The sequence below is a fragment of the Melitaea cinxia genome, chromosome 8 (genome assembly GCF_905220565.1).
Source record: "Melitaea cinxia chromosome 8, ilMelCinx1.1, whole genome shotgun sequence".
Taxonomy (NCBI): domain Eukaryota; kingdom Metazoa; phylum Arthropoda; class Insecta; order Lepidoptera; family Nymphalidae; genus Melitaea; species Melitaea cinxia.
The window spans coordinates 9,308,839-9,326,582 of record NC_059401.1 but is presented as its reverse complement, the minus strand read 5'-3'; the positions used below and the strand labels follow the sequence as shown (position 1 = coordinate 9,326,582).

Genomic DNA, 17,744 nt, shown 5'->3' with positions numbered 1-17,744 from the left:
TAAATGGAGCAGGATAGATGGATTTTGAGTTTTTGGAATTTTACTTCTTTAGTAATTAAACTGAACGAATTTTGAGTCTGGTGAGAGAAATGAGGCGATAATAATTAAAAGAATACCTAGTCGCACTGTGCAAACACATAAAAACTGTTATTCCTCCGCTTTTCGTGATTAATTCTTTTCTTTTGCTCTACGGGAGCTAAACCCTTGGTACTAATTACAAAGTCTAAAATAATTATTTTATTGATTAATAACTTTATTTTTAACCAAATGGCTACCATCAATACTAACAGCATTCAGAATTTTATAAGTATAGATGTAAATATATAATAAGTAATAAATTTATTTATTCTTATACGAACAAACTTTTCTCTACTTTCTTAACTTTCTACGTTGTCGCCGAGCGCTTTAACCCGCCGTGAATGAGGTGAGAAATTGTTTGAATTTGAACCAGCTATGATGAGATGGGTGGGAAATACCCATAACTTTATTGTTCAGTTTTTACAATTTGATCGTATAATCAGCGTTTTCAGCTAAAACTAGCCGAGCCCGCGATTCGTCCGCGGGAAATTTAACAAAAAGTTATTGTTCAGTTCGCAGAGTTATAAAATAAATAAATTTCTAAAATAAAGGTAGCCTATGTACTCCTTATTACGTCAGCTATCTGCCAGTAAATCCTGTCAAAATCGGTCTAGCCGTTTCATAGATTAGCCGGAACAGACAGACAGACAAACAAAAATTGCAAAAATGTTATTTTGGTATAAGTACCGTGTATATATCCCCATATGCATTTGGTAAATAATGGTTATTTTAATATTCCAAACAGACACTCCAATTTTGTTTAATCGTATAGATATATATTATTAATAAAATAATGACTATCATACAGGATCAGTAAATAAAACACCATCCAGTAGTTTAAATTACAACCGCTAAAACACCGACGGTTTGAAGGTTCGATTCACGCTTAGGATGACTTCGTATTTGTACAAATATTTCTTTCCGGTTTTGATGTTCCCCTAAGTGACCAGCAATCCTATTTCCCGTTTCTCTCAGAACGCAAAGTTAGAACGTCCATTGAACTTTTGTATGTTGCACGCTTGTACGTTGCACGCTCGTACGGTGTAGATAGAGTATACCATAAAAATTGTCATAGCCCAAAGTTTTCTGTTGCGTGAAAAATCAATTAAGTGAAATATGTAGCACCTAGGTTCATCTGCCATATCGACTCTGGCTTTAGTTGTATTATCCCTACTAATATAAATGTAAATGTAAGTTTGTTTGTTACGCTCTCACGCGAAAACCACTTAACCGATCATCGTGAAACTATGTACACATATGGAACATCTTGGAAGTATTACGAGTAGAAGTAACATAGGATAGTTTTTATTTAAAAAAAAATTCAACGCCAGTGAAGCCGCGGGTAAAAGCTAGTAATACATAATTATTTCTGGTTTTAATGGCCTTTTGATTCGTCTGTATTTTTAGCCGACTTCAAAAAAGGAGGAGGTTACTCAATTCGACCTTAAATATACACAATATAGAGAAAATTTTGTTAAAATAAACAGTAAATATTGTAACAGGTATTTTCAGTTAACCACCCCCAACAAAATTTACATTTTAACTTTTTCTTCTATAGGATTAAGAGCTCTCAATAGTGGCAAATGAGCGTAGATGATTTCGCCAATGTCACGTAGAATGGAGAAATTTAACATTTTAACTTTAACGAAATAATTGATTTATTTATATACAACTAGGTCAACAAACAAGCGTACGGCTTGCCTGCGAAACCAGAAGCATTGCAAGCGCGTTGCCAACCCTAACACCCCCCCCCCAAGCTTTGGCCACCTTACTCACCAACAGGAACATAACACTGTTTAAAAATAGTAATATTTAGCTGTGATCTTCTAGGTCGAGGTACCACAGTCAGGCTGCTCCAGATTTTGTGCAGGATATTTCCAATTGTGCCCAACCTCAATAAAAATTTGTTAAATTTGTCGTATGACGTCTGTCAAATAAGTGTCAAATTTTGAATTTTGACATTAATATGCTGATGCTCTTTGGTCCAATTTGGTCACTTTGATTGATGATAAAAGTGGTTTAACTTTGGCATGAAATTGAAAATTAAACAAAAAATAAAATTACATCACGCTTAAAAGTGGTGGTTAGTAAATATAACTAGCAAAATAAACGAATAATACAGTAAATACCCTAGCTGTATCAAGTAAACACGTCCAAATATATATGCTATACAAAAACACTAAATTGTCGCTACTCGGGCTCGCTGCTAAGTTTTATATTTTTGACCTTCTCAAGGTGACCGATATCGCGGTAAAATAATTCAGTCAGGGTTTAGCTGTTATACAAGACTGTATTGTACGCTGAAGGAAATTTTTTAAAATGAGCGTACAAACAGATTCGGAGAAGCGTAAGCAAATATCCGTCCGGGGTATTGTTGCTGTGGAAAACGTAGCTGAAGTGAAGAAGGCATTTAATCGGCACGTTCATTATACATTGGTAAAGGATCGAAATGTTGCGACCCCCAGAGACTACTACTTCGCCCTGGCACACACTGTTCGCGACCACCTTGTCTCTCGTTGGATACGAACCCAACAGTATTATTATGAGAAGGACCCCAAGGTACAACTTTTATTTGTATAATAAATTTGCTGTAATTTTGTGTTCTATATCATAATATCAAGTACTTTCTTTTTTAATTGCACGGAAGGGACAAAAATATTTAGCTTTTAATTTAAAATAAACCAATATAACTCTTATATATAAAATTCTCGTGTCACAATGTTAGTTACCATACTCCTCCGAAACGACTGGACCGATTTTTATAAAATTTTGTGTGTATATTGGGTTATAAGGGGAGGATTAAGGGGAGTTAATAGCATATAATTATGGCAAAACAACATTTGCGGGGTCTGCTAGTTTTTTTATATATTTCTAAAATAATCCAGCATTTCATAATTTATTCTGTAATAAATAATTAATCTCATTAAAATTGTGGAGATATATAATAAGCATACATTTAAAAATGTCTTTAAAGATATTGAAATTACTTCAGTCTGTGATATCCTAGTGCTGGTCATAGCCTTCTTTTCCCATATTGGAGAAGAATCAGGGCTAAATCCACCACGCAGCTTCAATGCCAGTTGGCAGATATATTCCCTACTATGAGTAACGATCCTAATCATATATATCCTAATCATAATATTTTAAAAAGTTTATGTATATTATGTTTTGATATATGTAAACAGTTTTAATGTAATACATAAATAAGGAAAATTTCACAGAAAATTTAAATATTTTAGAAATTGTACTAATTATTTCAACATGTCCAGCATTTGAAAATTTAGAGGACATGACATCAACTTGGGTCAGTTAGTAAACAAATAATTGTGTTTGCTCGCAAACGAAAAAAAACCGACTTCAATTACATCGACGAGTAATACAACGTAGATCGACGAAAAAATACTCAAGTAACTGCGCGTTATCAAAGATTACTCAAAAAGTAGTTATCAGATCTCAATGAAATTTATATGTGATCACATGACAAACATCAGCTTTCGATTAAATTAAAAATTATTAAAATCGGTACACCCAGTAAAAAGTTATTGCGGATTTTCAAGAAGTTCCCTCGATTTCTCAAGGATCCCATTATCAGATCCTGGTTTCCTTATCATGGTACTAAACTAAGGATATCTTCTTTCCAACAAAAAAAGAATTATCAAAATCGATACACCCAGTAAAAAGTTATTGCGGATTTTCAAGAATTTCTATCAATTTCTCTGGGATCCCATTATCAGATCCTGGTTTTCTTATCATGATACCAAACTAGGGATATCTCCTTTCCAACAAAAAAAGAATCCAGTAGAAAGTTATGCAGTATAATACAACGTAGGTCGACGAAAAAAGCGTCAAGTAAAAACGCATTATTAGATATAGCTCAAAAAGTAGTTGTTAGATCTCAAATAAATTTAAATGGGACCAATTGGCACACACCACCTTTCGATTAAAAGAAAATTTGTCGAAATCGCTCCACCCAGTCAAAAGTTCTGATGTAACATACATAAAAAAAAAAAAATACAGTCGAATTGAGAACCTCCTCCTTTTTTGGAAGTCGGTTAATAAAAGAAGGTTATCAGATGTCATTTTATAGTTGATAATTTGGTTATTATTTCCCTACATCAGTTTCCTACTATGAATTACATTTGGCAGTTTGGACAGAATGTTTTTTTTAATTTACACATAATTTTGGCTAGCTTCAAAAAAACTTATGTTATGTTTGTAATTTTAAAAATGATAATAGTTTTTTTTTGTGTATCTGTAACTGATTTATGTATGTACATAGTGATATTTAAGAAAAAAATATGAAGTTGACATAGGGCCAATAGAAGCAAAAATTATAATTTTTAGAAGTGCTGCCTGTATGTTTGTTTGCGTATCATCGAGACTATAAAATGAAATTTAATATGGTTTTTGCAGTTGTATTGCTGAAGGTCTTGGTTAAAAATTGGTGCATATTTCATCTTAATATGACACTTAGAACCTGAGATATTTACAATATTAATTTCGCAAGACATCATCAGTCTGGTCAGAAAAAGACAAATAAAAATTCATTTTTGATACACAATATCACAACCATTCCTTTTACTCTTACATTACACATTACTTAGGTAACAAATAATTCTGAAATTTTTAATTTTGATACTTAATACTTATTTGGTTTAATTGTTAAGTTTTATTCAATTGCAAAATTAACTTGCTTCATATTTTATATGCTGTGTGGTTATGGCATCAAAGAATATAGCCACCCCTTCTCTTCCCGTGGGTGTTGTAAGAGGCGACTAAGGGATAACACAGTTCCACTATTACCTTAGAACTTAAATAGCCGACCAATGGCGGGATAACCATCCAACTGCTGGCTTTAAAATACACAGGCCGAAGACGGGCAGCAGTGTCTTCGGAGCGACAAAGGCAGCCCTACGGTCACCAACCTGCTTCCCCAGTGTGGTGACTATGGGCAAAACACATGTGGAGCCTATGTCCAGTAGTGGACTGCGAAACGCTGCTGTGATGATGTGTGATATTTTACATTGACACTAGCTGTGACTTTATCCATGTGGAATTAAAAAAGAAATATTGTTCAGTTCACAGAGTTACATAATAAATTTCTAAAATAAAAGTAGCCTAAGTTCTTATTACATCAGCTATCTGCCAATGAAAGTCCAGAGTTCCATTTCAGAGATTAGCCAGAGCAAACAGACAGACAGATAGACAGACAATGATTGTAAAAAATGTTATTGTGGTATATGTACCGGTTATTTTAATATTAAATTACAAACATACACTCCAATTCTATTTACTTGTATAGACTAATTCTAATAATCTAAAATGTCTGGTAGTATTTGTTGCCTTTGACTTTGTTCATGTAGAAATATATTAAATGAAAACTATGCATTTTCTGGAAAAAGTAATCGTGTGATATTCCAGACTATCTATTAAATCAGTGCTAAATTTAATGCAGATTTGTCCAGGCAGTTGATTTAAAATGAGAAACAATCATCAATGCAAAGTTTCTCATTTATAATAGTAGTTAGATTTAGCATAAAATAATATTGTGGCATGTATAGCTTTATTATTCATGTGCATTAAAAAACCTTTACTAAATTAAAAAATTTAAACTGAAGATATAAAAGTGTTATTGATAATTCTAAATATAATGTTAGTTCTGCATCTCAACAGCTTATTTTATTATTAGCTTTAAGAGCTAGGTCACACTGAGGTTAAGATGTTTATAATTATTTAATGACTTTATTATTATGGCAATATAATAGGAAAATATTATAGTGATAACATAATAAGTCAAAGAGCTATAATAATTATTCTAATGTTAATAATAATTCTAATGTTAATTAATGTGAGTATAATAATTTCGTTTTAAGGACATGAGTATAATATAACATTGTATTTTTTTTTATTATTTCTTGACAATGTTATGTGCAAAAATAATAACATAATAAAAGTAACAAATAAAAACAAAATTTTCATTTATTTCAGCGTGTTTACTACCTTTCCCTCGAGTACTATATGGGAAGGTCTCTCCAGAATACCATGATCAACTTAGGTATCCAGGGAACTGTGGACGAAGCTCTTTATCAGTTAGGATTGGACATTGAAGAGCTCGAGGAGTTAGAGGACGACGCTGGCTTGGGCAATGGTGGTCTCGGCAGGCTTGCCGCGTGTTTCCTTGACTCAATGGCGACACTTGGTCTAGCAGCTTATGGCTATGGTACTTTTCTCTTTTTACTTAAGTATAGTTGTTGTACTAATCAAATGAAACGTTGTGTAACAACCGCTATGGTGTAGTGGTGCGAGTAATCGCCTAAAATACTGATGGTTCACGGGTTCGAATCCCGCTCGGGATGGATGTTTGTATATGTAGAAATATTCCTTTTAGGATTGGATCTGTCCTTGTGGGTCACCCCACCGTGCCTTGGAGAGCACGTTAAGCCGTTCGTCCTGGTTGGTATCATAAATACTTTGTAGCGATCGTTACTCATGGTAGGGAACATCCACCAACCCGCAAGTGAAGCAGCGTGGTGGATTAAGCACCTTTCCTTCTCCTACGTGGAGAGAGAGGTGACCAGCAGTGGAATGATATAGATTGAATTCATTCATTCATTCATAGTTGTTATAAAACTTAAAGTGCGTTATTTCGCTATGTGTGAATTCAACTTAACAAGTGATTGAAGATGATTGTATACTAAAATTAACGTAGATAATTGAAACAACCGAACGAACTGTTGGGTCGTTGCCAATTATTAATATACTAACGTATGACATCGAGACATCTACAGAGGGGAGAACATTTATAAAAATATCACTTGAAACTTAGTGTTATGTTTGTAAACAAATGGAGCACGATGATTTCGGACATAAAATTCTCGCATAAAAATTATCGTAAGCACAATTTTAAACAAGGTGACTTCTTGAGTTCAACGATCTTTGTATCGTACACACATTAATTAATATTTGTTTTTGATAGATACAAACACAAATTCATCATAGATCATATTTCTTATTGACTTATTTTCTTTGACTGTGAGCTTTACAAATTATGGTTATTTGTCGTCGTAGTTTTTTTTTAAAGTGAATTCAACTAGAAAATTCTGAAGTAGATTAGAATAATAAATCATAGTATAATATCGAAGAAATTGATATTTATTGTTATATTTTTTAGGTATCCGTTACGAGTATGGTATTTTTACGCAGAAGATAGAAAACGGGGAACAACAAGAGGAAGCCGATGACTGGTTAAGATATGGTAATCCCTGGGAGAAGGCGCGTCCTGAATATATGATACCCGTTAACTTTTACGGACGTGTAGTGGATACTCCAGAGGGTAAAAAGTGGATTGATACTCAGGTAAAAGGAATTAATGATTTCATGTTAATGTTAATTATTAGGTATTTATGTAATGTAGTTAATATATATTTTTTTATTATTTAAAACAGGTGGTGTTCGCCATGCCTTACGACAATCCGATTCCAGGCTACAATAACAATGTGGTTAACACACTCCGTCTCTGGTCTGCAAAAAGCCCTATCGATTTTAATTTACGGTTTTGTAAGACAAAATTTTATTTTTATAAATTTGTTTTCGTTTGATTAGTACTGCCATTGTGTATTTATAATGTTTTCTTTACTTTTAGTCAATTCCGGTGATTACATTCAAGCTGTTCTCGATCGTAATGTAGCGGAAAATATTTCTAGAGTTCTCTACCCTAACGATAACTTCTTCGAGGGTAAGGAATTGAGACTTCGGCAGGAATACTTTATGTGCGCCGCCACTTTACAAGATATTATAAGAAGATATAAATCCTCCAAATTTGGCAGTCGTGAAGCCGTTCGAACTACCTTTGAAAGTCTCCCAGATAAAGTAGCTATCCAACTGAATGACACCCACCCAGCTTTAGCTATTCCAGAACTGTTGCGAATTTTAATTGATGTCGAAAAGTTACCATACGAAGAGGCTTGGGATCTTGTCGTGAAATGTTGCGCCTACACCAATCACACCGTTTTACCGGAAGCCTTGGAGAGGTGGCCGTGTTCAATGTTAGAAAACTGTTTGCCTAGACACATGCAACTGATATACCAAATCAATTTCCTTCATCTCCAGGAAGTCGAAAAGCGTTGGCCAGGCGACTTGGATCGCCTGCGTCGCATGTCTCTTATCGAGGAAGAAGGAGAGAAGAGAGTTAACATGGCACATCTTTGTGTGGTCGGCTCACACGCCGTAAACGGTGTCGCGGCTATTCATTCTGATATCCTAAAAGCGACAATATTCCGCGACTTTTACGAGATGTGGCCCAAAAAGTTCCAGAACAAAACGAACGGTATCACGCCTCGTCGTTGGTTACTGCTATGTAATCCCGGTCTGTCCGATATCATTTGTGACAAAATCGGTGAAGACTGGACTGTCCATCTGGAGAAATTGCAGCAGCTGAAACGTTATGCGAAAGATCCAGCTTTCCAGCGGGCCGTTATGAAAGTGAAACAGGAGAATAAGTTCAGGCTGGCGGCTCTGATAGAAAGGGATACGGGGGTTAAGATAAACGCGGCCTCGATGTTCGATGTGCAAGTGAAACGCATCCACGAGTACAAGAGACAACTGCTGAATATTTTACACGTGATTACGCTGTACAACCGCATCAAGCGCGACCCGAGCGCCGCCATTACCCCCCGGACTGTCATGATCGGTGGTAAAGCAGCTCCCGGCTACTACATCGCTAAGCAAATCATTGCACTGGCTTGCGCTGTGGGCAATACTGTAAGTATTTAACTTTTATTTTGTAACTGTACTGTACTACGTAAAAGTTACGCGGATTTTCGAGAGTTTCCCTCGATTTTTTTGGAATCCCATCATCAGATCCTGGTTTTCTTATCACGGTACCAAACTAGGGATATCTCCTTTCCAACAAAAAAATAATTATCAAAATCGGTTTATAAATGACGGAGTCATTCACGAACATACATAAAAATATATATATACGGTCGAATGGAGTAATCTCCTCCTTTTTTTTAAGTCGGTTAAAAACTCACATTTTTTTTTAGTAAAGTAACAACGGTTCGCTTAAACCGACAATAAAATCATGATATCAAAAATTTCGATCTAGCGGGTACATCGTTCCATAGCTAGGTTAGAGCGCCGACACGGTCAGTCGGAGACGCAGGTTCGATCCCCGCTGGAACGGTCAATTTTTGATATGATATTGAAAAATGTTTTGAATTCCTAATGTGTGGGTAACACAAAAATAAAATCGTACATATTAAAAATAGCATTGTGTCGTCTCCTGTCAAAGATTTTCATTGTAATATGAAACTTTGAATAGTTAGGGGTTTCTGTAAAGAACTCACTATAGACGGCGCCATGGCTCGCTTAAACCGAATATAAAATCATCATATCAAAAATTTCGATCTAACGGGTACATCGTTACATAGCTTAATTGGCTAGAGCGCCGACACGGTCAGTCGAAGACGCAGGTTTGATCCCCGTTGGAACGGTCAATTTTTGATATGATATTCAAAAAAAAGTAACAATTCTCGTAATTGCTTACCTTGGCTCCTTTTTTTATAAATAAATTATAACTGGTGATCATAACTATTTTAGATATGCAAAATTCACTATAATATACCTCTTCATCAATATAATTTTGTTTTCACACCAAAACTGTAACATCCACCTAATTACAATTTAAATACATAATTGTCATTTCATGATGATTTATATTGACCTAATAAAAAAATGTGTAGAATTAAACATTATAAAATCCAAATAAATTTATTAGATAATTTGATTAGTTTATTAGTTTAATAGGAGTGTTTTAAAAATAGCACGCGAGTATGTTAAGTATTTTCATCTAAAGATAAGTGTAATAGTCAATTATTATATCGTAATAAAAATAAAATAATTAGGTTACGTATATTTAATTAAAATTCTACTTAAGTGTTTTTATTTCCGACATCATTTAATAGTTTTTAAAAACAGTAAAACCCAAATGTGTAACAAGAAATAAATTCTATTATATATTAATGGTATAATTTTACCTACAATATAATATGTTAACCATTATAATTTGAAACTTAGAAAGCGAAATACTTATAGTTTTTTTAAACGACTTCTAAAAAGGAAAAGGTTCTCAATTCGATTGTATTTTTTTTATGTATATTACCTCGGAACTTTTGATTGGGTGGACCGATTTTGATGATTTTTTTTTATAGAAAGGTGGTGTGTGTCGTGGGTCCCATTTAAATTTAATTACGATCTAACAAATATTTTTCGAGTTACATGTGTTAATGCGTATTTTTCGCAACATGCGTTGTATTATACCGCATAAATTTTCACTGGGTATACCGATTTTGATGACTCTTTGTTTTAATCGAAAGCTGATGCTCGTCTCATAGTCCCATTTAAATTTGATCGATATCTAATGACTACTTTTTGAGTAATCTTTGATAACGCACATTTACTTGCCCATTTTTTCGTCTACTTACTATGTATACTTAACACATCATTCCAGCCTATTGCAGTCCACTGCTGGACATAGGCCTCCACAAGTTCGCGTCAAAAACGCGTGAACTCATGCGTGTTGCCCATAGTCACCACGCTGGGCAGGCGGGTTGGTGACCGCAGGGCTGGCTTTGCCGCACCTAAGACGCTGCTGCCCGTCTTCGGCCTGTGTGTTTCAAAGCCAGTGTTTAGATGGTTATCCCGCCATCGGTCGGCTTCTTAAGTTCGAAGGTGCTAGTGGAACCTTTTTATCCCTTGTCGCCTCTTACGACACCCACGGGAAGAGAGGGGGTGGCTATATTCTTTGGTGCCGTAGCCACACAGCACAACACAATTATCTTAATATTTAGCAAGCGATTATTTTTATCCAGCTTTTTTACGTTGATCTAGCATTGTATGTTTTTATGTGCACTCAATCTTTGAGCTTGTATACACTAATAATATATGGATTTTTTTTTTTGCTTTAGGTCAACAATGACCCGGATGTTGGTGACAAGTTGAAGCTTATATACTTGGAAAATTACCGCGTAACATTAGCTGAGCGTATCATGCCGGCCGCTGATCTTAGCGAGCAGATCTCTACTGCTGGAACAGAGGCCTCTGGCACTGGTAACATGAAGTTCATGCTCAACGGCGCTCTGACTATCGGTACCATGGACGGAGCCAACGTCGAAATGGCAGAAGAAGCCAGGGAGCATAACATGTTCATTTTCGGCATGCGGGTTGACGATGTGGAAGCGCTGAAAAGTCGCGGGTATGTTATTTTTTTTTTTTTTGTAACATTTCTATGGAAATACCCTCCAAATTACACTAGGACAGGGGACTGACCTTGCCCTTCCACTTCCCTTCCATATGGAGAAATGTTTTTGTAGTTCACTACATTGTCGCTGTAAAAGCCATAATTTTTGGAATATCTAGTAAAATATAGATACTTCAAGTCATGTTCACTTGCAGCTTTGCAATGTTATATGAAGTGGTCAGTAACTAATATGCAAGTTAGCATAATACTTTGTTCTATTTTACACCACATCGGTGATGCTAATAGTTTGACGCCATTCAGAACTTCGTCGTAATACTTGAAAATTTGTTTATGAGCAATCTAATTAATTGTAATTCGTATCACGGTTTTTTTTTTTTATCAAAAAATCAGATGCAGTCTATAGAACGATTAGCGTTATTACTTGTGAAGCATTAGTTATTCATAGATTTGAGCCCTCATAAGGGCAAAAATTCTAAAAAAAAAAAACTCCGCCTATTCTTAATATATAATTATAATTTTTCTGTACGTGTGTTTTCACCTACCTAGTCCTGAAAAGCTGGACCGATTTGGTTGAAATTTCAAGTGTACATTTCAATGGGTTCATGGATGGTTTGAAAATAAAATTGGACCTGGCAGTGGCGCCGCTGTTGGCATGTCGGCAATCTGGTAGCTGCTATTCCGGGCAGGATAACGTCTGCCGGATCCGCTAGTATAAATAATAAATTTTGTTAAGTTTACGAACATCAATAATAATGATTCGTGTTCGTCGTAGCTACAACGCGTACGATTACTACGAGCGCAACCCGGAGCTGCGGCAGTGCGTAGAGCAGATCCGCAGCGGGTTCTTCTCGCCGAGCGAGCCGGGCCGCTTCGCGCACGTGGCCGACGTGCTGCTCAACCACGACCGCTTCCTGCACCTCGCCGACTACGACGCCTACATCGAGGCGCAGGAGAAAGTCTCCCAGACCTACCAGGTGAGGACTCGCTCGTACTCTAGCTAGACCCCATGTAGGTCGTACACACTGGTGGCATTCCGGGGCCGGGTGCTGGGAATCGCGCTCCAGGAGATGGGTGGACCGGCTTCGGGAGTTTTTCAGCGCTTGCCTCGCTTCTCGACTATTCCCGAAGCCGTGGAAGGTCGGAAGACTGTGCCTGCTGTGGATGATGTGGTGACCCGTCGACTCACCATCGACGCATTCACATCCTGCTGAATGATACGGACAAACTCTGGAAAATGTCATGGCCTCCTGTATCATCCGGCGCCTGAAGGGAACTGCGCCCGCGCTGTCCGAGGCCCAGTACGAGCTCAGAGCGAGGTGGTCCGTATTAGATGCCCTGTTTTTTTTTTGTGGGAAAAATCCATCATGGATACCCTCCGGCACGGGGGCGCCAAAGGGTTAAGTCAGACTTCTACTACCTAAAAAACCACCACGTGTGAGCAGTCGTCTGCCTGGGTGGAACGAGATGGGGTCGCGCTAGTATTCTCCACCTCGCCCCGGCGGTAGGCCCGGATTAAATCTCCGGGCCCCGGCACAATGGTGGGGATGGCCTCGCTCACAACAAGGCCACCCCTCAGACATGTGCGGTCGTGTCGCCGGTCGGGTCGTCGTATACGGCCGACCACAAGTATTACGCTGGCCGTGGCTGACCGCATCACCGCCGCTTGGGACTCGCATCGGCGCGCGCTTTTAGCGGTCGTCGGACAGGATCTCTCACTGCAGAGTGTCGTAAAGGCTCGGTTCGACAGTGAGAGATCCTGGCAGGTGGCGGTCTCCTTCTGCGAAGAGGTAATGACGCGGTGCTCCGGCGTGTGGCGTCCCCACCTTAGTGCCGGGACCCGGCGGATACCGCCGAGGCGAGGTGGCAAATGCTAGCGCGACCCCATCTCGCCCCATCCAGGCGAATGACTGCTCACACGTGGTGGTTTTTGGTCAATAAAGTCTGGAGAGGTATCCATGAGGATTTTCCCCACGTAAAAAAAGGTCGTACACACTACGGTCCACCGTAGAAATCTGTTACAAATATGCTTGCCTATGTGAATCCGGACCTGAGCACGCGTTTGAACCTGCGCAGGTGACCGTCGCAAAATAGAAAATCAATTTGTTTGTGGTTAACCTGCATAAATAACCACTACGATAGACCGTAGCTGATGGCTTACTTCAGCTCACGTAATCGATGTGCTGCTGCACTGCGTTGATTGATTTTGCTTTCTAAACCTCTCCTAAATCGCCTGTTTTGAGATGTAGGGGCAGTCTATTCGACCTCTATCAACTTAAGACGCGCATTTCCATACTGCCTGGTTGTACAAAAGATGGAGTTCTTTTAGCTAGATTATTCGGAAACATGCTGTTTTTTTTTTTTAATTTATGCACAAAGCCTTCATTTGCTTTGTTTCAAATATTATAAAATATGTATTTTCATGTGTGCAATAAATATTGTTTATGTGTTTTCAATAGATCTAATGTTACATATGCATGCTCTCCTAAAATTAAAGGAGCACATTTATAGTACTTTTAAAAAAGTTACGAACGTATTTCTATTATTACAATTAAATATTTTGAAATGTTAAATTAATTAATATCTATAAAAATAATTTTTAACGTAATTTTTTTTAAATCAGAATCCATCTAAATGGGCCGAGATGGTAATCGAGAACATCGCTTCGTCTGGAAAGTTCTCATCCGACCGCACCATCGCAGAGTACGCGCGTGAGATATGGGGTGTGGAGCCAACCTGGGAGAAACTGCCCGCGCCGCATGAGACCCCTGAAAAAAGCACATGAACAATTTCATTTTTCAGTTGTTATAGGTATAACACAACTTGCACATACATCTTATTTTTGTCATTTCTTAAATTTATAATTAAATTCTTTTAAAACAATAATGAAGTAAGTACAGAGTTTAGCCGAAAAAGTTTCCGAAATTGTGTCGTTTTAAATATGTTGTGTAATAAGTAGCTGAACATATGTATTTTTAAATAGAAATCATTCAAATATTTGTGCCCTTTGGGTTTGCGCTCCTAATGTCCCTCGGTGCTTCTTACTCTTTTCCCAGGTACTAAATATGGCTCTGCTCTGGTAAAAATACATTACATAAAATTTATTTATCATCTGCATATTTATAAAATATTTACAGCTATTATTAATATGAAATCATAATATTCAAAATTTTTAAATTTTATTTAAGACGTCCATTATATAAAGAATTGATTGAGAAAAATAGATAATGTAATACTTAGAAAGTATAATATTTTATTTTATTTTTAATTATGATATAATGTTATAATAAACTATATTCGATCCGCGTCACATTTTAATTTTGGTTTTGCATATTATTTCCATTGTGTATGTTTTGATATTTATATACTACTAATCTTAATATGCTACAGAATGCGCTTTAAAAAGTTGTTAAGGCTGCTTTAATAATAATATTTTCCTCATTGAAACGAAGATTGCATGCCAGATTTCTTATTTTTTTTTATTTTTTTTTTTTACTAAGAATATTAGAATTTAACATACATAATTATATAAATCTCTTTCGACTTCCCTGTTCTATTTAAAAAAATATGTAATATCTGTTTTGCTATAAATTCGATTTTCAGTATGTATATTGTTAATAAAAATATTTTAAAAGTATATTTTTAATTACTTGTATGACAAAAATATTTATAAAATTAATATTTTTAACTAGTAGATATGTTGTTGGTGTTAATGATATTTAGCAGCTTTGAATTCAATTACATTTAAAAATTGGTATAATTGTTTAAAAAACTAATGTGTATTAACTAGGAAAATTGTAGACATTGTGAAGAATTGACACAAAGGAAATTACTAGTGTAGAGCTTAGTTTGAAATTAATATACTAGTTTATGTCTATACTATTTTAATCATATTAATAGAAAGAAGAAAAAAAACATATAGATTTATATTTATATATATGTTCTAATAGTGATATGTGTGCCATATACATGTTCCTCATACATACAGACATACATAAATTGTAGTTTACGTGGCGTTAAGTGGATTTTCGTGCTACCTTTTAATGACTAATCCACACGAAGTAGTGAAATAGAATATGTTAACGTTTTAAAAATGTAGCTAAAGAGCAGACAGAAATCCTTTCAAATTGACTTTAGTGTTCACCTTGTAACGTATAGCACGCCAGCAACGGACACATTATATACCTCGAAAAATGACGCTACATAGAGATTATAATTTTGTTTACGAGTAAATTAAGAAGGCCACAGCCCACAACTATTCACCCTGTTTAATTAAAACTTTCACACTCAATGGGATTCCTTGCCATAAAACATAATGTAAAGAAATGTTTTTAGTTTATTACTGACTGCCATGCTAACTATTTACTATTTCTAACAGAGTCAACGTTGTTCGTATTTATTTTTCTATATTAACTCTCTAAAGTTAATGTTCTATGATGTTTATTACTATAATAATGTATATCCTATAAAAATTTTAATAAATGTTTTTAAATATGCTATTCTTAATTAGCATATTCTAATATTTGTCGTTATGATAATCAAATAAAACTATATTATTAATTGTGCTATTTCATTTTATATTCTTTTCATATACCTAAATTACGCCAGATTTATGTAGAGTAACTTAGTCCTAGTGAGCAGTAACTATCATCAGTAAATAATATTCATATAATTATATTTGATGTATTTAGAACGTATATCGCTGAAGCATTGTCGTATATTATAAAGGAAATGAATAACGATCTCGTCCTCGGCAATGAATGTCAATGAGTTTCCTAGCCGCCATCTTTAATTTAGGAGCAGGGACAGGGAGCACGGCGTGTGTATTCAATCTATTACTCGATTCAAGATCAGCACGCAGGACGCAGTGAATCCTGCGTGCGCAATTCACGTGTCTGGTCCTTTTATTTCGTATTTGTTCGGTGGTTTTCGATTCGATCCGACACTAATCGGTCGTTGCGGCTTTTCACCGTGGACGGACAGAGACGATAGAGCCGTCTCTCTCGCTCACTGGGTGTCATCGGCCGTTCATGCGGTAGCTACTACAAAGTACAGTAGTACTTGCTAGTTACTCATTCGGCATCTTTAACTTGGGCGGGTCGGTATTGCCGCTCGTCCTCTCGCGTGTGTTGTGGTGAATTGTGTTGTGGGAGCTACGCTGAGCCACCACTCGCGTTTCTCAGGTAAATACCTTATTATTATTTGAAACTCGATTTCGTTATACCTTTATGTTACTAAAGAGGATTTTTGCAAAAATGCCGGCCAGGGAAGCGCCATCGCGATCGATAACGATGTTGTCCTGAGTGTGGGCAGAATCGTTCGCGTACCGGGCCTGGCTCAATTTCCTATTTAATAACCAAAATAGATGGATGTTTATACATAAATTGCAGGAAGAATGTACCACATATAGTTGTCATAAGTACATTATGCGATACAAAGTTCGCAAATACTCTTTAGGTAATTTAGAAATATATTCTTGTAATCATTTTGCGATAAAATGTATAAAGATCGTCACAACAAACTATAATGCTAGGCAATTTAAACCAGATACAAAATTTGTCCTTCGCATTCGCTTAGCAAGAAATTATTGATAATAAATCGAATAATACAAAAAAAAAAAAAATTAACACTCCACTTTTCTTATTGAGCTTTATTTTATTACAACGGAATTAATTACTAATGAAAATTTCTCTCTACATTATAATTCTTCTCGCATGTTAAGGAACAGTAATCAAATACTTAATTAGACTTTTTAATGTTTGTTTATAAATTATATTTTATTGTCTTTTTTCTAGTTATTTGCGTAAAATAATATGTATTGCTTGTCGCACTCATATATTTTTTTTACACATGACGAGATGAAGATGACTAACCATGATTCATACAAAATGAAAAATAAATTATAGCACAACGACGTTAATTTTTAAATATACTTTTGACCATAGAATAAATAATTGACCACGCCTAAGGCCTATATTAGATTCACGTTTATATGACGGGGGAGCTCTATAAATAGTTGCAATAGACCCAATTCCAGAAATAAGGTGATGTTGACCAGAACACTTAAAGTAAAATATTCTTTTTGAAAGTAAAATTAATCATGTCGTTAACCCGAACGTATATAAGATACTTTAAACTATACGCTATGTATAAATGAAAACAATTCTTTCTTAACATACCCTTTGAAATAAGTAATCTACACAAAACACAAGTTCTAAAACACGTGTTTGGCCATATCTGACCAAACTCATTACGATATTTTATCCATTGCACCTTAATATCTAAATTATTATATGTTTGTATATCTAATAAGAGTTAAAACTTTTATCCAAGGATGTAATTTCATTGAATCTAAAATAAGTAGTATTGACTAAAGTTGAGATTTTTTTTTAGCTAGAATGTCTATTGT

The 17,744-nt window shown here is 35.8% G+C and overlaps 1 protein-coding gene across 1 annotated transcript; it reads left to right on the top strand.

Annotated features, from left to right (window-relative positions):
• The first annotated feature begins 1,927 nt into the window (after positions 1-1,927).
• Positions 1,928-15,895, top strand: LOC123655592 (glycogen phosphorylase). The gene is made up of 8 exons (XM_045591358.1): positions 1,928-2,637; positions 6,067-6,298; positions 7,250-7,434; positions 7,524-7,635; positions 7,721-8,838; positions 11,046-11,332; positions 12,111-12,312; positions 13,959-15,895. Exons 1-8 carry the CDS (start codon positions 2,398-2,400, stop codon positions 14,118-14,120), a joined length of 2,538 nt encoding a protein of 845 aa, XP_045447314.1. The 5' UTR covers positions 1,928-2,397; the 3' UTR covers positions 14,121-15,895.
• Positions 15,896-17,744: the final 1,849 nt, after the last annotated feature.

What these genes read in the sequence shown, in the direction of transcription:
- LOC123655592 (XM_045591358.1), top strand. Translation starts at nt 2,398, where the DNA reads ATGAGCGTACAAACAGATTCGGAGAAGCGTAAGCAAATATCCGTCCGG. An exon ending in GAAGCGCTGAAAAGTCGCGG is followed by an intron (nt 11,333 to 12,110) that starts GTATGTTATTTT and finishes TGTTCGTCGTAG; the next exon opens with CTACAACGCGTACGATTACT. An exon ending in AAGTCTCCCAGACCTACCAG is followed by an intron (nt 12,313 to 13,958) that starts GTGAGGACTCGC and finishes TTTTTAAATCAG; the next exon opens with AATCCATCTAAATGGGCCGA.